Raw genomic sequence first — 22,434 nt, forward strand, 5'->3', positions numbered from 1 at the left:
GTTGTTGTTTTGAGACAAGGTTTCTCTGTGTAATCCTGGCTGTCCTGGAACACTCCGTGTAGACAAGGCTGGCCTTGAACTAGCTCTGCAATGCTAGTGTTTTGTTTCCCCCAGTCAAACAGTTAACTACCACAAACAGGGAGGAGAGTGTGGCCTCTCCACAACTACAGCCTGCCAGAAAAGAACTTAAGACTGTTTTAAGAGCTTCTTTCTGTGTGGTATTTTGCAGGTGGGAAGTTTTAAGAGAGAAATGACCTTCACATTTCAATCAGAGGACTTAAAACGTGACTCCAACAAGAAGATAGCTCATCACTTGTTCCCATTGGCCATGGAGGAAGACATGAAAACAGTGGATACCAAAAAAGCCAACCGGATCCTAGACCAGGAGAAAGAAAACACTCGATCCGTTTGCCTTCTCGAGCAGAAGCGGAAAGTGGTTTCCTCCAATATCGATGTCCCTCCAGCAAGGTGAGGACCATCCGTCGCATTCGGTTCCTGCTCCTGCAGGAAATGGGGGGAGAGCAGGCCCACCCATCTTGTCTCTGTTGCACAGGGTCCAAACAGAGCAAGAGTTGCCTGTCAGGTTCTCTCTGCTCCTTTGACTCTGAAGCTGCCGTAGTTGAAACCTACTGTAGGAAAAAGTAAATGCGAAAACATTAACAGAGTGAAACGGGCTGTGTAAGGTTGAAGGCACTTGAAGGCAAATGTGCTCAGATCCTAGGCGAGGGCATAGCAAATTATGACTGTAAGCTAACTAGCCCTGGCTTCATTCTGTGCGGACTATGAGATGAGAGCTTAACAATTCAGACAGTTAAAAAAAGGGTGACGATGTGACTGGCCTTTGGTGACCTGCAAAGCCTTCAGTGTGTAAAAGTGCTTAGTGATGTCTAGTTGATGTCATGTGCATCTTTTCAAGATCTATCTGGGCGAGGGAGATGGCTCACGGGGTAGAGTGCTCGCCCAGGAAGCATAAGGGCCTGAGTTCCAATCCCCAGAGGCCGGGTAAAGTTGGCTGCGGTGCTGTGCACATCTGTAATGCTGGTTCTCCCACGGTGCGATTGAGAATTGCCAGAAGTTCATGGGCAGCTAGCCTGGTGTGTGTATCAGTGAACATCAAATAAGGGAGAAGGGGAGGCCCTTCTACCCTACCACAACGCTCAGGTTGTGTCCCGAGCTTACATTCACCCTGTCGCACGCGCATGCACAAATGTACACCTGCATCATCACACGATTTTCTTTCAACTTGTTTTTATTCATCTCTCATACAATACATCCGGACCGAAATTTTTCCTCCTTCACTCCTCCTAGCCTCCTCCCCCCATCTCCCCTTTCTTTCAACTCTTATCTAGTAGTGCTGAAGGGTATTCTTACGGCAGAATGGAAGCCGAGTAGAGCATACACACATGACCTGCCACTGCTCTTCCTGATTCTCCATGAGGCCCTATGTAGAAAGTCCCCCCACGCCCCAGCCACAGGGCTTGGAGTCCTCTGGTTCCTGCTGTCTCTGGACTAGAACAGTGCCCAGTGCCCTTGCTTCTAGAGGGTCTGTGGGTACCTGGAAGATGAGGAGGAGTGCCCTGTCTTACAGCAGACAGATTGCTTATTTTTAATGCCAGAAACGATTATTGCGGAGCTCTGTAAGCTATTGCTTGGGAAGTCTTGTGATCGCTGACAGCCCCAGAGGAAAACAGTACCTGGTGGGCCAGGAATGAGTGACCCTTTCCTACCTGCTCATGGTTAGGAAATTAGCATTTCCATTGTTTTCTATATTAAATAGAGGGAATATCTTCTCTAGGAAATTACATGTTACTCTATCCGGCTGCCAAATTGTCATGCTTTCTAAAATTACAGGCCTCTTTGTTTTCTTCAACCTCTGCTTGCCAGTTTTGTATATCTCTTACTTCAGTTCAGCTGTTTGTTACTATTTGCTCTTGTATGATTTTTGTATGAGATGCTTAATTAAGTTATTAAGGATTAGTTTCTACCGTGCCTTCATTTTGAAGTGTTTTATAGTGCCCTGAAGCAGGTACACACGTTAGCTTAGCTCATGGGTGTCGTTTGGCTGACTCATAGGACAAATGGCATGCTGGCAACGGGGAACAAGAAGAGCTGTGCTTTTATGTTCTTTCCAGGCCTGTCAGAAGAAAAGTGTCTGAGGGTTCCATGCTGACTTGCCGTTCTGTAGGACCGACTGTGCAAACCATTTCCCCGTGGAGTCTTTCACACGTAATAAAAGACCTAGAATTAGTTCATGTTCTCATAGATTGTTGTAGGCTCCACCTTCTGTTTGGTTTTACCTCAGCTCTCACATAGCTCAGGCTGGCCCAGTCCTCACTGGGTAGCGAACTATGATCCTGAGCTTCCAGCCCCCCCACCCCACGTGTGCCGCCATGCCGAGTTTATGCCATGCTGGGAAAAGAACCCAGGCTCTGTGCATCCTAGACAAGCACTCTACCCACCAGGCCACACCCCCCCGTCCCGCATCTTTAACTTGATTTTACCCCTGGTACCTTGGGAAGGAAAAGGTCTTTTCCTTTTCTTTTGTCTAATGCTGGGCTGCAGACTGTTTCCTTCTTTATCGTTATTAGCTATACACCACAGCATCCCACTCAGGCCAGTGTAGGGAGAAATTAATTACGTCTTAACTCATCAATATATGGAAAAGAGTTCCCCACCGACAGGGTATAATTTAGATGAATTAATGTGCCACGAGAAGTGCTGCTTCAAGTGTCGTTGTCTGGCCTCTGCGCCCACACACCTGTTTTCACTGTCGCAGTAAAAATGTAATCATCACAAACACGCTAACCCTCGGTGAAACAAATTGCTTTTTTAATTAAATAGTCATGAAGGAATCACGTTACACAGAATAATCTAATTCTCAGACGTTTTCTTCTGTTTGTTTACAGTCATTAGGTTATTTAGGAAGTGCCAACTTTTGATTGAGTAGATGGATATTTTGTTGTAAGGAAACTTTGAATCACATCGGAGGAAGGACAATTATAGGCAATTATAGCCGTCAGCCATATCTGTTGATATTTGAGTGAATCTGGAGTGTAGCGAAATGCATTAGAATGAGGAAGTCTGTATCTGTTATTAACTATGACCTATAATTAACATATGTGTGTGTATGTGTAACCCACACATGAATGTCTCATCTACACAAGTTTCTATCACTTTTGTAATTCCAGACTTTGTGGTTTGGGTACTCCATAGAGGCAGGTGATTGGTTTAGGCTGTAGTATCAGTGGCGCAGAGTTCCATGGCAAGTTAAAATTACCTGTAGTGATTCTTACTGACTCTTTTCCTTACTTTCTGTAGTTTATAAGAACAAAAGGAAGTGTTGTTACCTATGGTTCGTACAGTAAAAACAGTGTTTGTTAATTGCTTTTCCATATCTCCAGGTGAGATCTGGGAATCTTGTCCCACCTTGATCTCTGTGACCAACCATTGGATTCCCTGATTTCAAGTCTTGTCTTTATCACCAGGTTATCTATTGAGTCCTTGCTACCAGTGACCTAGAACTTGTTAAAACATGAGTGGGAGAGGTGCTCCCCTCCAGAAGCTTACAGCACAGTCAGATAGATGGACATATAAACAGCCAAGTCCAAGAAACTATTTAGTATAGTCTGCCTTCTCATCAGAACTGGGTGAATTTATAAGTAAAGGGAATGCTTTAATATTAGGAGAGTGATTAAATTGATACATCCATTTAAAAGCCTGATTTGTTGTTGTTGCTTTTAGTATCCCTTTGAAGATACAGAAGAATGAAGTAGACAAGGAAAAACTTCAAACCTGAGAGTTTAATGTACAACTTTTGTGTGTGTGTTTAACTTTTTAAATTTTTTTATTGCAATTTATTCACTTTGTATCCCAGCTATAGCCTCCTCCCTTGGCTCCTCCAAATCCCTCCCTCCCTCTTTTCCTCCCATGCCCCTTCCTGAGTCCACTGATGATAGGGGAGGTCCTCCTCCCCTTCCATCTGACCCTAACCTATCAGGTCTCATCAGGACTGTCTGCATTCTCTTCCACTGTGACCTAGTAAGGCTGCCTCCCTCAGGGAGTGATCAAAGAGCCAGGCACTGAGTTCCTGTCATAAACAGTCCCTGTTCCCCTTACTAGGGAGCCTACTTGGACACTGACCTGCCATGGGCTACATGTGTGCAGGGGTTCTAGGTTACCTCCATGCATGGTCCTTGGTTGGAGTATCAGTCTCAGAAAAGAACCCATGACCCAGATTTTTGGTTTTGTTGCTCTCCTTGTAGAGCTCCTGTGCCCTCCAGGTCTTTCTATCTCCCCCTTCTTTCATGAGATTCGCTGCATTCTGCCCAAAGTTTGGCTATGATTCTCAGCATCTGCTTTGATACCCTGCTGGGTAGACTCTTTCAGAGGTTCTCTGTGGTAGACTCCTGTCCTGTTCCCTGTTTTCTCCCTCTTCTGATGTCCATCTCGTTTGCCTTTCTGAATGAGGATTGATCATCTTACCCAGGGTCCTCCTCCTTGCTTAGCTTCTTTAGGTGTACAGATTTTAGTATGATTATCCTATATTATATGTCAAGATCCAGCTATACCACTCCTAGGCATATATCCAAAAGATGCTCAAGTATACAACAAGGACATTTGCTCAGCTATGTTCATTGCAGCTGTATTCATAATAGCCAGAATCTGGAAACAACCCAGATGTCCCTCAACAGAAGAATGTATGCAGAAATTGTGGTACATTTACACAATGGAATACTACTCAGCAATTAAAAACAAGGAAATAATGAAATTTTCAGGCAAATGGTGCGAACTAGAAAAGATCATCCTGAGTGAGGGATCCCAGGATCAGAAAGACACACATGGTATATTCTCACTTATAAGTGGATAAATGTACAAATTTTTATAAAATGCAATTTTCCAGGAGCCTGTTTAAAAGTTGCTGGCTTTAGAAAGTATAAATTTATTACCCCAGACATGCTAGGCTCGGCCATCTGAGAGCCAAGAGCCAAGACAGAATTAAGCATGCACGCAATGCATACAGAAATGCTGTGGGAAGGCGGGGGCGGAGGGGAGCAGCAAGGCTGGGCTGCTAGGGAGGAAGAACAAGGAGGGTGGATGAAGTTCGCTAGCAGTCCCACAGCCCATTGCTAGGACTGCCTTGGCCTCTGCTCTCCTGATCCCTGTGCGGTGCAGCTTGTGATGCCTGGGCCCCAGGCAAGTGCAGCGATGCTTTTGAAGCCTAACTCTGGCCTTGGAACTGGTCAACACTATTCTGTCACTGCCTCTCCCGCTGGAAACATTGTTCTGAGTGTTCTCTGCCATGAGGCTGGAGCAGGGACTGCTCTCTCTGGCAGCCAGGAATGTCAGTGCAGGCCCCTTGCCGGGCTTCTTAATGTTAGCGAATATGAATAAAGGCAGTAATGGCTGTTGCTTCAAGTGTCCCAAGGGTCATGCTTTTGAGTCAGGAGAGGAAACACATCTCGCTTTTGAGCCACCTGGAGTGGGTAGAGGTGCCAGGAGAGTCCCCTTGCTGTGGGGCCCGACCAGTGTGGGCTGATTGGTTTCAGGAAAAAGCTCTGTTTCTTTGGGAGGACTGGTAAGCAGGGGTAGACTTGATTGAGAACTGAAGTCTTCCGAGGTTTCTCATTATTTGTCAGTGGATGAAGGTAAACCTGGACCATGAGCGTGGATGGGAACGCATGCTTAGCAGTGGTGCTCTGATTCAAGGGCAGCATGTAATGAGTTGATGCTAACCGTGCAGAAGGTAGCCTCGGAAGGACTGACGTCTACAAACCTCTCCTCAGCCAGCGGAGTCACAAAAGATGAGGCCCAGCCTCTTCCAAAAGTAGCTGTGAATTAAGAATAAGGAATGAGTTCATTTGAGTGTGCGCTCTTTAAGGTATCCCTAAGGGAAAATAAAAACTCCGTTGATCTTTCCGGAGAGTTGAAGAAAACAGGCTTCAAGAACATAGACAGGAGTTTAGTAGCCGTGTCTTCAGGTTTCATCTACACTACATGCACCGCCCTGGCAGTACTTCGTATGTTGAACTTGAAGTAATTCCCCATTCCATGGATGTGACCCATTTTCTTTGTTCCTTAGTAGTTAGTGGATGCCTGAGATGGGAGAGTCCAGAACCAGATCATATTTAGTTATGTTGGTTGTGTTACATCTTAAACTGACATTTTTAAGTGATTTTTATAGGGGGCAATGCTAGACGTTCACTAGGAAAGGTCACTTTGGTTATGTACAATGGGCTACGGGGGGCAAGAGTGGACACAGGAAGTCCAGTCAGGATAGTACTTCATTAGGGCCGGAAGGTGTCATGGGAATTAGGGCTGAGATGGAGAGAGACTTGAGATGAAAGAAATGGACAGCTGAACTACAGTGTGAAGTAGAAGGGGGGCCACTGCATCGTGCGCCATAGAAAATGACTGGCTGGTTTAACAAGGATGGATCTTATCCTATTTTTCTCTTAAAACTACCAGTTCATTCCTACCCAGAGTCATGGAGGAGGCTGGAACCAGGTCAGAAAATAGACAGCTGGATGAGCTGTCTTATTTGTGCAACATCGGGGGGGGGGGGGGAGACTTTCTAAATGAGAGATGAATGTAAGATACTCTATAGACATAGGTGCAAATCCAGCCATCAGATGAAGGATGAAAATAACAGACGCTATGGGTAGGTGTCTCAATTCCCACTTCATAAACGAGTGGAAGGACACAGGAGTGTCAATACAACACAAAGGAGCACATGTAGAAAATACATGGATGTTTCTGGCCCCATGGGGATTTTGTGTTTATAGGAGAGTATTAATAATTTATTGTCCTTGTTAACTGCATGGCCATAAAATACTTAATAACGTTAGATCCCTATCCTGGAAACAAAGCCCACAGGTAGGCAGACACTGATCATCTAGAACAGTGGTTCTCAGCCTTCCTAACAGTGCCCCTCTTGAATATAGTTCCTCATGTTGTGGTGACCTCAACCATAAAATTATTTTTGTTGCTATTTTTATAGCTGATATTTTGCTAGGGTTGTGAGTTGTAACGTAAATATCTGCTATGTGACCCCTGTGAAAGGGTCCTTCAACCCTGCAAAGGGGTCATGACCCACAGGTTGATAATGACCGATCTGGATTGTTAGAGCATGGCATTTGTTATTTTGTTTGGGTCAGACATTGCCTTTTCTTAGGTACGGATGGCTAAATTTGTTGGACTTCATCCAAACAGCAATTACAGTTTGCTTATGCAGAACGATAACTGACTTCTAATTATAACCCTAATGCCGAAGAATGCTATTACCAAGCCAGTTATAGTAAGAAAAAGAAAAACAACCCCTCCCCCCCCCAAAAAAAAAACTGACTTCAAATGTTCCTAGACCTAAGGGCAGCTCTTTAGCATATGACAGACAGATGATTAGGTCGCCATTGAAAGAAGACAAAAGTAATTGTGGTGCCTATTCTGTGGGGTTCTAACAGACCTATCTAACAGAGAGATAAAAGATGCTAGTCTGAAAACCATCTTCAGAAACTCCATTAGCCTTTGAACATGTAGCTCGGTATTTGACAAGTGGTCCTGTGTGTGTGTGTGTGTATGACAGAGAGGGAGGGAGGGGAAGAGAGAGAGAGAGAAAGAGAGAGAGAGAGAGAGTGCTTTTGAGTCTTACGTGGACCAGGATAGCTTCAAACTTGAGATCTTCCGCTTCTGCTTCAGGAGGAGAGGGATCAAAAGCGCTTCCTACCATATCCAGCTTCTTTTTAACCTTTGAGTTCAAAGTTAGAAAGTAACCTAATCCATAAACCATATTCCCTGTGTCCAGTGAAAAACCCGAAGCTAGTTAGGCTACTGTTTCTAGCCTAGATGTCTGCATTTCCTCCAGTACCTTTATAGCAAGGTCTCCTGTGACAAATTTGGAGGTAAAGGAGATAAAGCAGGATTTCTGTCATTTCTTTATTGTTTGAGATAGAGCCCAGGCTGGCCTTGAGCTGGCAGCAGCCTCTCACCACAGCCTCCCACCACAGCCTCCCCAGGAATGAGCCACCACACCTGGATTCAAAACTGCTGGCTTTTATTTCTGAATCTCAGTTTAGACCACCAGTTTCTGGGAGAGGTATGTAATGTTTCATACACACTTGGAACTTGTCAGGTTCCCAGCTCTGTAGCTAAGTGAGACCACTGAGAAATGTCACTTTAAGTAGTTTTCTTTAAAGCATGTGTATTTGGAGAATTTAAACATACTCACTGATGTTGGAGAAGCACCAATACTGTATGATTGGTGTCTCTTTTAGCTCACTGACACAGTGTCCATAAAGAGAAAAATAGCTTTTCCAGGAAACCTTTTCCTCCCCACCCTGCTTGTCCTACCATTTCAGAAATTCAAGTGAGGAGTGACTGTTGCCTCTCTTTGCCACCCAGAGGCCAAAATGCTCTGTGGAAGCTGTACACATCTGTCGCATCATACTGCCAATGGGCAGATCCTGAGTGACTAGGGACACTTATGCTTTCTAGTGTCTAGTTACCTCGAAGTCAGAGCCTTCCAGGAAAGACTGGAGATCTGAAACCACACTGGAAAGGGAAGTCATTCAAGCTTCTCTTCTTACTCAGGAGCAAGACCTCACTGACTAGGATGGTGGAGTTCCTGTCTGTTATTGTAAAGGACAGCTATCTCTTCCTGCCAGACACTCACAGATGGCTACTGAGATGTAAATGTAGATCCGCTGCCCTCTCCTCCACTGCTGCTCTCCAGCAGCATCAAGGAAGCTGGCGAGACAGAGGACCCTCTCAGACCCCACTTCCTTTCCTTTACCAACAGGGTTGTCAGTAATAAGGGCTTTGTTTCCTTAATTTTTAACTTAGAAAGCTTGTGCTTTGTGATACAAATTGCCGCATGAATTTGGGGGCGGGAGGGAAGCCTGGGTAGATATGGGTGGGTGTGTTTTAAAAAGAATGCCACACTGCTTTTGTGCTCATTTTACATGTAACTTATTAAATCCACTGTTTCCCAATAACTGTGTACTATAGCCATTTACTCACGAGTGTAGGTTGCTGTCTAATTAGATTATGCTGCCTGTTGAGAATTGCATTTTGGATTTAGAACATTAGGCTATTCCCTCTGGATCAAGCTGAGTAGTTATGAAGCAGAATTCTGAGGGGTGGAACTCAGAGATTTGCAGGAAAGAATTTGCAACATTCTTTCCAAAATGTTCTTGTGTACCTAGTAAACCCTTCTGTGGAAATGTCTCCGGCAGTAAACGGGGGAACCTTTAACCATCCAAAGCTGGTGGACCAGCAGCACTGGGGCAGGGTGGGCCCCTGGCCTGTGCGGATGTCAAATGGGAGCAGCCCTCAGCACTTAGGGAGCATCAGCATTCCGAGGTGCTCTGTCGTGGTCTTCCTCTGCAGAGCCGCTTCGGTGCTCTGTCGTGGTCTTCCTCTGCAGAGCCGCTTCACGGGGAGATTCGATACAACACATCATCTCCTACACAGGTTCAGAGACCTGAACAGTCTCGCTTTGTAACAGTGATAGAAATAATTGAGTTCTTTTGCCTCCCTTCTCCACGTAGCCCGACAGCAGAGATTTTGTGCTGTTCGTATTGCTAAAGGCCACGTGACAATCAATATGTATATATTTTAAGACTTTCACTTGGAAGACTGTGGTATGGTGTTTGCCCTGGGTTCATTTCCCAGTATCTTAAAAAGCAAAACCCAGCACTGGAGGAGCACTGCCCAAAGAGACTGAGGACGGGCTACACATGCACCCTCGCAGTGTGTAGTCACTACTGTAAGAACAGGCGAAAGACCAGCCGTGATTACATTTTGCTTTCTTGTTTTTTGTTTTTGTTTTTGTTTTTGTTTTGTTTTTCCTGTGTAGCCCTGGGCTGTCCTGGACTCACTTTGGTGTAGACCAGGCTGACGTTAAACTCACAGCAATCTGCCTGCCACTGCCTCCTCAAGCGCTGGGGTTAAAGGCGTGCGCCCACCATGGCTGGCTGTAAGTACTAAATTTAATCCAGCCTCAAGTGGTTTTTCAATACATAATGAAGTTATGAGGGGTATTGTACATTCTTTTTTGCAGGCTGCACTTTTTTTCCCCGCAGAATTTGCCCTGTGTCCTGCAATGTCTATCAGCTTGGTCCAGCTACGTCTCAAGTGATCCCTGTGTGGCTAGTGATGACTGTGGTAGCAGTGTAGCCTGGAATTAAATAGCCTTAGTTGGAAGTCTTCAGCAGCCTCCGGCGTGGCCCCTCACAGGTGATATTTTGTGTACTTGTCACAAAGCTGCTTAAATTCCAGCTTAAGCAGGTACCACTAGTTCTGGTTCTTTAAAAACCTTAGAGCAGCTCCATTTCTTGGCTTGAGAGAACTTCTTTAGTTACCATGTACCCTGTGGTCCCCACTGTGGTGACCCTACAGAAGTACAGATATTTCAGGCTGAAACTAAGGCATCTGTTTATGCTTTTTCTTCGTATACAGCAGCAAGAAAAGGTAGTTACTGCATATGACTTTCAAACTGGGAAATGCAACAAATATATCAAGTATAGAAAACTCCGGACTCCTGTGTTCAAGGGCTTTATTAGTTTAAGGGCTTCGGTTGTTACTGTATCCTGTATCTATTAGCTTCCCAGTTGTTTGGGGTGGGGGGGTTCCTTTACGGAATTAAGGGATTAGACTTGAGAATTAACATTAACTTGGCACCTAGAGAACCTGATGTTTATCTTTAGGTAGTGGTAACTATTTAGGTGATAATGTTTGATTGGCGTCCTGTGGGGATGAGAAGATGGGGAGGAAGAATAGGCAGGTACCGACAGGAAAAGCAAAAGAACAGTTAGACATTGTAGTAATCCAGGAGAAATAACGAGGGTTTCCTCGTTATATTAATCAGAACAAAAGCTCAAGAGAGCATGGGGCAGTGGCAGGAATAGTGGCAGACCTTAACAGTTTGGGCTTGATTCTTTCAAACTTGGGAAGACTTTTCCCAGTCTTAAAAAGATTAAAAAAATGAGCAGTTTTGAATCTCAGCAGTTGTATAAAAAATAGATACATGTATGTACCTATGACCTCAGCTCGTGGGAGAGGGAGATAGGAAGATCACTGTGTCTGCCAGCCTAGCCTCAGGTTCCATGAGAGAGCGTGTCTTTTATTTTTTATTTTTATTATTAGTTACATTTTATTAACTCTGTATCTCAGCTGTATCCCGCTCCCTCATTCCCTCCCAATTCCACCCTCCCTCCCTCATCCCCTCCCTGCCCCTTTCCAAGTCCACTGATGGGGGGGACCTCCTCCCCTTTCATCTGACCCTGTTTTATCAGGTATCTTCAGGACTGGCTGCAGAGTCCTCCTCTGTGGCCTAGCAGGACTGCTCCTCCCTTGGGGGTAGGGAGGTCAAAGAACCTGCCTGAGAGATCGTGTCTTAAGGGAGAAAAATGGAGACTAACCACGGACGCCCAACAGCTTTCTCTTCTCCATGCATATAGAGATGTGTGCAAATATATCACCCTCTCACATGCATACATCCAGACAAACAAAAGCAAAAGCCTTTGCCATCTTTAAAAATGTTCACCTGTTTTTTTGGTGTTTGCTTCTTGAGTTACAAAATTAGTCAATATGGTCAGTGTATCTATGTAGTAGATATAAAAAGAGGCATCAGTAATTAGGGTTTTTGTGTGTGTGCCTCAACTACTCTGAGAATGAAAAATACACAAAGCAGGACTCACCACTAGTAGCTGAACTAGCTTGTGTGTTTTGCGCTCTAAATGTTGGCTTGTCAGTGAGCCAGATCTTTTTATTGTGTGGTTAATTTGAGATATCTGTTGGATGTCCATGTAGAAATAACAGTTGTGATGTGCTGGCCAAGACCTTCTATATTTAAAATCCGTATTTTGCCCTCATTGCTTAACAAAACAACTCCTCTCACTGGAGAAGTGTTTACTCCTCAGATAAACTAAGTCCTTGGCCAGCACAAGTGACTTTGAGGGTCTCCTGTCTCATTCGTCTTTTGTATGACAGACTTCACACGGTAGGGACAAACAGTAGTCCATAGAACACCAGAGGGTGGGCCCCAGGATTCCCCTCTATGCTCTGGACAGGCAGGAGGCCAGGCCAAAACATCTGCCAAGGAACAGGCTTTCCATAGCTTGTCATTGATATGTGTGGTGTCTTGGGGCTCAGTGTTTGGCACTGAGTCACCCTTGGGTTGCCATCTTTGAGAGTGGAAGGATGTTACTATATTGGAGTTTTGGTGCTTGCACTTGCTGTGGAGACATGCCCAATTAAGCTGAGCTAATACTGGCTTCGTTTGCTCTCAGAAATGAAAGCACCAGTTTGGAAGTTTGCTTGATTGCTTAGCAAAGCTGTAGCATGAAGTTTCTGTGTCAGTTCTTGAAGCATGGGGAACTGTCCAAGAATGAGATTGATTTGTGTATACATAGTGTCCAACAAATGCTACATTTAGAGTGACTCAGTGTCTTTGCGGGGTAGGATGTTGCTCTGTTAGGTGTCAGCCCTGTTGCCCTGTATTAGCATCAGACATAATTCCTTCATTCTCCTGTATTGGAGGTGAATATGGGGGCTTTGTCTCCATATTATTCAAACTCCATTAGCTTCAGAGAACCCAGTCTTTGTGGGAGGATGAAGGAAAAAATTTCTAAGAACAGAAATGTTAAACAGAAACTTTGATGTTTAGATGTTTGCCTTTTTCCTTCCCAAGCCCCGAGTTATTTAATCATTTCCACTGCGCTGGGCTGTAAGGGCAATGGGACTCTGTGGTGTTTGGGAGGTGTGTTGTGGAGATGCTGTGTGCCCTGACAGAGCTGAGTGTGCCACTTGCAATACTGTGCCAAAGCTGAATTTAGACCTCAGAGAAAAGAGCTTGGTGAGCATCTTGAAAGTCATCTGCTTTGTCCCCTTTCTTTAAAAGATGGGAAAACTGGCGTGAAAGAAGGCTTAAAGTTTAGGTTTGAATAATAGACTCAAACATTTTCTAGAAGCTGTTTTTTTTTTTTTCAAATGTTACCACATTGTCATTCACGAGGCAGCACTTAGCATTCATTGTGCATGACTTTCTGTGCTGATGTGCTCAGTCGCCTCAGCCCAGGAAGCCTGCCACCTGTCTCATGGTATTTTTCCACTGAGAAGGACACTTGTCTGCAGTCAGAACGCAGCCGAGCTGTTTGAAGGTGACAGTGACGATGGCAAAGGATCAAAGCTGGAAGGCCAGTCACAGACTGAAGGCTAGTGTGGAATGCAACATTGCTATGTGCAGGTGTCTCAGAGCCTCGTGAGAATCTTTGGGCCAGGTAGAACTGTTACAAATGAAATCAAGCCTGTTTTCATGGCCATGCAGGAAAAACCCAGCGCTGTTGATGTAATCAGAGGTAAGGTTTGCCTTTTGGAACGTGTGATTAATCTGAAGAATGAAGCCCTGAGCGCCTCTCATCTCCCTGAAAACATGCACACAGGAAGCATTATACTTGTTATGTATTTAGAAACATGTTAGTTGTATATTTAGAAACATGCCCAATATATGTGTAATATCAACAAAGAAGAAGCCATGAAAAAGAACTCATGAAAAAGCAAAGCGGCAACAATGCTACAGTGAAAAGGTGATATCTAGTTTTACGTTCAAGTCTTGACTCTCCAGGACTTGGTCTTCTCTATAAAGTGAAATCACTCACAAATAACATTTCCCGTGACTTAAGAAAAGCCGTCAGGTCAGGGTTGGGTGCTCTGTGATTCCAGAAACCATGAGGTAGCTGATGGCACCCTTGATTTGGCACCTACATCAGAGTTGGGGTGGGCTCCCCAGATCAGCTGAAGGCTGCAGTGCCCTGTGTCATCCAGAGCAGGCCTTTCGTCACTCCAGTCCTCTCTCTGTGTTCCCCAAAGCAAAGTCTCAAGTGCCAGAATAATGCCTAAATGCCAAAGTACGCCCCAAGCTGGAAACTGCCCCAGAGCCAACCAGTCTATCTGCTGAGAGGTTGTAGAGTTTTATCTACTTTTTCCCTACTTGAGTGGTGCACTATTTAACCTTTGTAGTTTGATAATAGTATTTAGAGTCACATCACAGTATTTTGGGACTGTGGGTTAGGATAGAATCTCATTGTGTAGCCCAGGCTGGCTTGGATGGAACCTAGTGTGTAGCCTGGCTTTGAATTCATGGAAGCCTTTTCCAGCGACTGGAATTATAGGCATAAACGTCTGCTTGAGTTCTGCATTAGCATTTTAAAAGAAAGCACTGTAGACCATTGTCATCTCAGTAACTGCTGTGGGGATCAGAAATAACCGATTAGCCCCGAACCACAGCACTCTGAGTGCACCCAGTGGTGTCTGGTCTTTGAGTGTCTGGCGTCTGAGTTAGGATGTAGAAGGGAGAAATGAGTGAATGGAAACACTAGGTACCACGGTGTGGCTGCACAAGCCATTGTTACCGTGTGGATGGGACGTGCCCTCCGCAGGTTCCAGTGCTTGAATACCTGGTCTCCAGTGTGCCACACTGCCGTAGGACACTGCAGAGCCTGTAAGAAATGGGGCCCCACTGCTGGAGGCGGATGGCTGAGGGACAGGCCTCACACTTTAGCCCCTGGCACTGCTTCCTGCCCCACCTCTGTGTTTTGACCTGCCCAGGTGTCAGCGAGTGGCCTCTCACTTCTGTGACATCTGGGGGCTGTCTCACCTTCACGTTTCCGTTTCCCGCTCTCTAATGGACTGCACCTTCAGACTGTGGGTGACGCACGTCCGTCTTCTTGTCAAGATTTTGGTCACAACAATGCGAAACACAAGATGACGTTTCCTACCCAGAGGCCAGTTGTGCCTTTGTGGGGCTAGCATGTTCTTGTCCTCTGTGAAAACACGGAGATAGGTTGTCTTCCTAATGTTTAAAATGAGAGGCAAAGACTGAAACACCCCCCCCATAAAAGATGAGTTCTTCAGCTCTATTTATTCTATACTATTGGTAAAAAAAAAAATGAAATAAACCCTCCATTTCTGTTCCTTTGCCGTTGTCACCTGTAAGAGGCGGGCTTATAACACTGCTTCCATGTGCACAGATGAGACACCAGAATTCATCTTTAGGCATGGCACAGGCTTGACCGACAGCAGCATTTGTTTGTTGGTCGGGATCTATAAAGTAAATTCAGCTACGATGGTTTGGATTTAAAGCTTGAGCATAGCGCAGCATTGAAATGACTCCTTGAAACTTTTAAGTCTGTAACGGGATAGCATCTGACAATTAGGAAGTCCCCAGCGTAGAGGAGTTGGCTTTCTCATTGCTGGGATAGCATACTTGCATGAACAACCTGGACGAGGAAGGAATTATTTTAACTCGCACTTTGAGAGGGTTCAGCCTTGCTACACACTTGGGCAGAACTTACTGGTGGCAGGAATGTGTGGCAGAGGAGCGTCTTCGTGGTGGCTTTGAAGTGGGAAGAAAGGGGAAAGAGAAGAGCCTAGGACAAGGTGGAGTTCCCCAAGCTCCCTCTTTACAGCGACCCACCAATGCCAGCTGCGCTCCGGTCTCCAGATGTTTCCAGAACGTCTCAAAGTAGCACCGCTACTTAATAACCCAAACATCACCGCCGGAGACTTACAGGAGAGGTTTCAAGTTGAAATGATGACACTAGCTGGGGGCCAGTTTTTCTAAGCAGCGTAATGATGCTGCTTTCCATTCAGAGAGCACACATTCTATAATAGCCAGAATGAGAGTGCCACTGTCACCACCACCACCTGCTCTGCCCACAGGAGCGATGGAGGCCACTTTGGGTTGCACCAATAGTCTCGAGGGTGCCTGCTTGTGTTCAAGGCCAACGTAACGTCACTGAGAACAACCGGCTAACTTCCTGTTTGTCCTTCAGCAGTGGGGCAACAGCTGGCGATAATTCCATTCTTCCACTAGCTGCACACGTTTATCTCCCTCATAGACCTCTGCAGACAGACAGCACAGTCTGACCTCACGTCGACCTGACTGGATCAGACAGTCTTTAGGTTAACATAATGTAAGATTGTATTTTCCATGTTCCAGTCAGTGCTGGGTGTATTTGGCTAGTCCTTTGGAGAAATAAAGCCCTCCTGCAGGCTTCAGTTATTAAAACAGAACCACACACGCACTCCTTACGTTCTGAGCAGTGGTTTTGAATGGCAGTCTAAGTATGTTAATTGGTCTCAGGCTGATTTATAACCCCTTGCTTTAAGTTTCTCATTTTATATCTAAAATTTACAAGTTACGATTTTTATTCAGTGCCATTAAAACAGCATAGAGAGCATTTAAACAAGACAAAAAAACCACTTCTTCCAAAAGCCCAAGGGGCATCCTGTCGCACGGCCGTCTCTTGGCCAGGTGTGGGCCATCTGGGCTGTTCTTCAGAGGCTCTTCACATAGGCTCCCCTTGGAGTGGAGTCAGGGCATGGTGGGAGAGTCCCCACATCGCTGTGGCAGGAGAGTCTGTCACTCATCGCCTGTCGGGAGCAGACTCATGTTATTGCTTGCCTCTCACCCCCACCAGGTGCTGTAACTTGGATGTGAAGTGTCCGTGTTGGCTCTTGTATTAGCTGCTTGGTCCATAGCTGTTGCTGTTTGATGCTTTGCATGTAATTTATGCCTACTCTGGCCTCTTCACTGTCCTTTTCATAGGGCTCGTGCGGAAAAAGTTTCCTAGGATCCCACTCATGGGACAACAGAAGGAAGCTGAGGAAAATAACTCTAGGCCTTCCCTCCAACAGGCGAGAAAAGTTAGTTTGTATGTTCCTGTTTCTACACACCCGCCATCCGTGGCTTGCTTTCCTCCCTGGCACAGTTTGGGTGTGTCTAAACAAACAGAACCAGCAGTGAACTGTGTTTGTTTGCAAAGCATGTTATTGTTGGATCCTCTCCTTGTAAGGGCTGGAGTTTCGTGTTGTACTGCTTCCTCCCTGGAAATGCGTTAGACACACCGAGCAGCTAAACTCACTTTTTATCTTGCCGTTTAAAAGAGGCTTGATGGATCTTCTAGCGGGTGTTTTATGCCGGGACGGGGGACGCTGAGGGGGAGGGTATCTTTGTTTCTCGGAGAGGTATTTGATATGTTAAGTCACAAGATGAACTGCAGTTTCACCAGCCATCGTCTTCACGCATGCAGGTGTGTGCACGTGTGTGTGTGTGGAGACCCAAACTTCACACCCATTGTCTTCTAGTTGTTCTCCACTTGATTGAGCTCAGTCAAGATCTCTCAGTTGAAACGAGAGTTTGTCCAGTTTTAGCCAGTTAACTCACCCCATTGGCCCTTTGTCAACGCTGGGATCACAGACAGGCGGCCATGCCTACCTTTTATGTAGGCTGTGGGAGTCCAAATTCCAATCCTCAAGTCCTCAAGTGTTATGCCGTCTTCCCAGTCCAAGGCTTGTGTGTTCCTAAGAAATAGATTAGCCAGGCAGAAAGCCAAAATATACCAAAATCTCCTCAAATAATGCACTTCTCTCCCCCTACAGTGTGTAGCACATAGTTGTTTTCGCTGCTTCGGAATTCTCATCTGTGTAACTTTGTTACCTGAGTTTTCTCCAATTAGTATGAGTTTTCTCGTTATTTGTGATGAGTATGCAAATTTATGAGACTGATGTGCCGGCCGCCGCCCTAGCGGGACACCTGAGCCTAGCAGGACAACTCTAGAAATTGTCCACAAAGCGGTTCCAGTCCACGTGGGACCATAGATGTTCCACAGTGTTTTAAAGTCTGCCGGTCATGTATGTCAGATATGATCCAGTGTGTTTTTGCAGGAAGAAATAAATCGCTTGCCCTCCTCCTCCTAAGGATGAGGTGGTGCTGTGTTATGTGAGGTAGCCAGGGACTCTCTGGCAAATCACTTCAAATATGTCTTCTCCCTTTTGTTTTGCTTGTGCTTTTCCCCAGCACACAGGAGTCAAGCAGTGACTCGCGTGGATAAAATTCGCTTAGTGTGTGGTGGCATTTGGAGTTGTGGGAGATCCCCCACCACACTCTCTTGTTTTCCTTCACGCATTTCATTTTTCATCATAACGGAATATGCTTATTTTAAACAATTGGCGAGTACAGATAAGCAGAAGAAAGGTAACAAAAGGAGCCAAATCATTAAATGATGACTGCCATAATCCCTCGATCTCAATTATTCATTTGTATTTGGATGGCTACATGATTGGTTATTTGCCTTGAGATTTTAAAAGCATAATCAGTGTATCTGAACATATGTTGTGAATATCTGTCTACACTCGGATATAATTTTAATGGATAAAGATTTATATCGTGTGTGTATGTCACTGTGTGTTTAAGAAGTATCTCAGTTTTCTATTTTCATTCCTATTGTTATTACAAATACCACTCTAACTAAATCATACACACACACACACCTACACATACCATACACACACACATAAAACAAATTACTACACACCTCTTGCACTAAAGCAAACATGTCAGTGTTTGATAGGCCAGGAATCTGGGCATGGCCACTTCAGGTGCTCTGGGTCAAGATGTCAAGATGTTTCTCTGGCATGCAGTTGCAGTGCTGGCCAGGTTAAATTCTTAATCAGAGAGCCCAGTGAAAGGATCTGCTTCTAAACCTATCCTGTTGCAGAATCCTCTCCTGAAGAGCTCCTTGATGTAGGGCCTCCATTAGGACACTGTTGGCTGTCGGGAGCTCTCAGTCCCTGGCTGTGTGGCCCTTTGAATATGCCGTTTTGTTTCAGCAAAGTCAACAAGAAGAATCTTCTGCTCCTGTGTGTTTATGCTGCCATGGTATGTCTGCTGGGTAGAGGAAAGTGTTATTCCTTTGTACCTGAGCAAAGTATTGACATCCTGTCCCTCCACACTCAGGGGGAATACCAGGGAGCAGGAGGCGCTGGAGTCCTCTTCAGTGTGCTGCCCCACGGACCATCTTAAAGCTGAAACTCACAAAACGGTGCTGTCCAGTTGGTTTCCAGAATTTGGTAATTTTGCATTCCCTTCAGCAGTTCATAGAAGCTGATGAATTTTTGTTGTTGTTTATTTAAGTCCCTAAACATTAACGAAGCAACCCTAGGCTTATAAGCCTCATTGGTCAGTGTACGCGGCTGCCTTCAGTCTCCATCTACAACCTCCATCCAAACAAGTTCTAACCAGTAAAAACAGCCCCTGATCCTCTTAAGATTTCAAAATGCCCCATATGAATCGTGCCTGCATCACATACCCCCCGTCCTGAGTCTACTGCCTTTCATGTTCTTGAGCCCGTTCTTTTCAGTGTCCTTGTTCCCACATGAGATAGATGTATCCCAGATTTCTGCCTTCTGTGCTTTCTCTCTGAGAGCTTGCTGGCTCTTCGGGGTCAGCCACTCACTAGTGTCTCGGGGGTGATTGCCAAGATTTACCTCCCCTGACCCCTCTCCACAATCCAGCTGCCTGTACCTGTACCTGTACATGTGCATGTATGTACGTGTGTGTACGTGGACACGTGCCTGTGTACGCACGGGTGTATGTGTGTTTCCGAGCATCCTCCAGTCTTGCTTTCAACCACTGTTCCCACCCAGCATCTGCTCTGTCTAGTGTGGCCGCCCCCAAACCGTGGTCTTCTTTTCTGTCAGGACAGCCACCATTTACATTCGCAGGAACATTCTACTTTTAACTCTCTGGACTCCTCCCATAGTGTAAAACCAGATAAGGTGATGCACACCTCTTGTCCCAGCAATCAGAAGAATCACAGATTTGAAGGGCTACATAGCCAGACCCTACTTCCAGAATAAAGACAGGGCTGGGGGGGGGGGGCAGCTTTGTCAGTACTTAACCTGTTCAGTCAGTACTTAGCCTGTTCAGTGAAGTGAGTTTGATCCGCAAAACTCACATAATAAAAAGGAAAGCTGGGTATAGTGGTGCACACTTGCAGTCCAAGTGCTGGGGAGGAGGAGATCAGATCCCTAGGGCTCTCTGACTGCGCAGCCTGGCCAGCTTTTAGGGGTATGTACCTATCCAAACCCTCACAACATTGTTTCAGAGTGCAAGTCCTTATGAAGCTGTGCTGGAAGGAACGGGTACAAACAGGTGGTATATGACGCAGGCATGATTCGTATTGGCGTTTTGAAATCTTAAAGAGATCAGTGCTGCTTTTACCGGTTAGAACTGTTTGGACGGATGTTGTAGGCCGGAGACTGAAGGCTGCTGTGTGCACTGACCAATGACACTTAGGAGCCTAGGGTTGCTTCGTTAGTGTTTTTCCCCACACAACAAAGTCTTCACCAACTTCATAGTTTCTGTGGCAGTTCCAAGCTCATGACTTACCTTCTCTGTGTGACTTTCAACGTGACGGGCATTCCTGGGGACCTGGGGCCTCCCTGCAGCTTCCAGCATCATACTTTTCCCAGGCTGAGCCAACGAGAGACAAAGAACAGAAGACCAGTGTTCTTTGCCCATTAGAAGATTTCCCTGCATTGCTTTTCTCTTTCTTCCCATGACATCTCCTTGGACAAAATTGTCCCGTGGCCACTCCCATGGCAGTGCATGGAAGGCTGAGTTGAGTGCCAGCCAGGTTAGCTAATCAGTGAGCTCCATCTTTATAGAGAGCACTTAGTCTCAAAAGTGAAGGGGGAGTCATGGTGGCTCATTTCTTTAATCTCTCCCCCTGGAAGGCAGAAGCAGGTGGTTCGCTCAGATGGAGGTTAGCCAGGTCTGCATCCAAACTGTCTTACTTGGGGTTTCTGTTATTGTGATGAAATTCCATGACCAAAGTAACCTGTTGGGGAAAGGGTGTGTTGGGGTTAAGCTTCCATGCTATTCATCACTGAAGGAAGTCGGGCAGGAGCCTAGAGGCAGGAGCTGATGCAGAGGCCATGGAGGGGTGCTGCTCACTGGCTTGCTCCCCATGGCTTGCTCAGCCTCCTTTCTTACAGCACCCAGCACCACCAGCCCAGGGATGTCACCACTGCAATGGGCTGGGCCCTCTCACATCACTGATTAGGAAAATGCCCTACAGCGTTGCCTACAGCTGGATTTTATAGGCATTCTCTCAGATGACGCTCCCTCCCCTCAGATAACTAGAGCGTATGTCAAGTTGTGGTAAGACCAGCCTGCACACAAGCCAACCAGCCTACATAGGAGAGTGCTTCAAAAACAAAAACAAAACAAACAAAACCCAGACCATAACAGCAGCAACAACAAAATATTAAGGTGGATAGTGACAGGGAAAAGCCCAGTATGAACCTCTGACCTCCACACACTGGAAGGAACATGTATGTAGTCTCACCATGGACAAGTATGTGCACACACACGCGCACACACACACACACATGCACACTGATTAAAAAGGCAAACAGAACAAAAGAATTACATATTTTATATCCTGAAAGGAGAGATGTCTTAGCCAATCCCAACATTTACTAGCTATGATAAGTTATAAGTGTGTGGTTGTCTATGAAAATATTCAATTACTTTAATTGTTCCAACATGGTTTTTATCATGTTATCACACATTGCGCAAAATTCTGGTTCTCGCGCATGGAGTTTTACTAATAAAAATAAAATGTGCTGGGGCTGGAGAGCTGGCTCCGAGGTTAAGAGCACTGACTGCCCTTCCAGAGGTTCAGTTCCCAGCACCGACATGGCAGTTCACAACTGTCTTTAACTCCAGGATCTGACACCCTCACGCAGACATACATGTAAACAAAACAATGCGCATAAAAACAAATAAATTAATAAAATGTGTCATAAACTCATGCTGCCTGGGGCTGTGAATTTGGAATCTGCAGACACTCTTGCAGCCCTGGGAGAGAGGAGGCCGCCCAGGCAGTCTGGCTGCAGTGTGGCAGGTATCTGCTGCCTGCCAGCCGAGTGGACACTTGATGATGGCGACTCCGCTGTGCTCTGGATTCTGTACAAGGTTGCCTCTGGGAACGCAGCGGCTTCCTCGTGCCTTGTGTCTCCTGCGGCACCTGGCTGTGCTGGCAGGATTTCAGCGGCAGCACTCCAGTGTGAGCTGAGGAACCTAGGTCTGTTTTGTGCCTCAGACCCCGGCGGTGGGCGGAAAGGAGAGCGAACTGATCCTCAATAATCAAAGAAAACACACAAGCAAGGGATAAATACCTCTAGAGGAAATTTGAAAACAAGTAGAAATCTTCTTAAAATTTAAAATCACACCAAGAAAAATTGAGAAATCAAATGGGCCGAACTCAGTGAACATATGTATCATACATACAACAACATGTATGTAGTTTAAGTTTTGAATGGTTTCACTCTGCATAGATTATAAACTCCAGGAAAGATGGAAAACATGACACATGATGCACAACTGTGCATATTTTTAAATGCTGTTTATGATTATGTGGGTGTACGTGTGTATGCTGTGTGGAGATCGGAGGACAACTTTGTAAGTTTATTCTCTCCCTCATGTGGCTCTCCGGGCTGAGCTGTGGTTGTAAGGCTTGTGCAGTCAATGCCTTTACCTGGCCAGCCAGTGGGTCAGCGACCAGCCGTGCTGGTGGATCAGCGGAGGCG

At 45.7% G+C, this 22,434-nt stretch overlaps 1 protein-coding gene across 1 annotated transcript in view; it reads left to right on the plus strand.

Annotated features, from left to right (window-relative positions):
* Positions 1–22,434, plus strand: part of Znf704 (zinc finger protein 704) — a 183,253-nt gene that overhangs the window by 48,210 nt on the left and 112,609 nt on the right. The window contains exon 2 of the mRNA XM_021641349.2: positions 230–468. Coding sequence (XP_021497024.1) covers positions 230–468 — 239 coding nt within the window. The remainder of the gene's footprint in view (positions 1–229; positions 469–22,434) is intronic.

The sequence above is a fragment of the Meriones unguiculatus genome, chromosome 6 (genome assembly GCF_030254825.1).
Source record: "Meriones unguiculatus strain TT.TT164.6M chromosome 6, Bangor_MerUng_6.1, whole genome shotgun sequence".
In the NCBI taxonomy this organism is placed as follows: Eukaryota; Metazoa; Chordata; class Mammalia; order Rodentia; family Muridae; genus Meriones; species Meriones unguiculatus.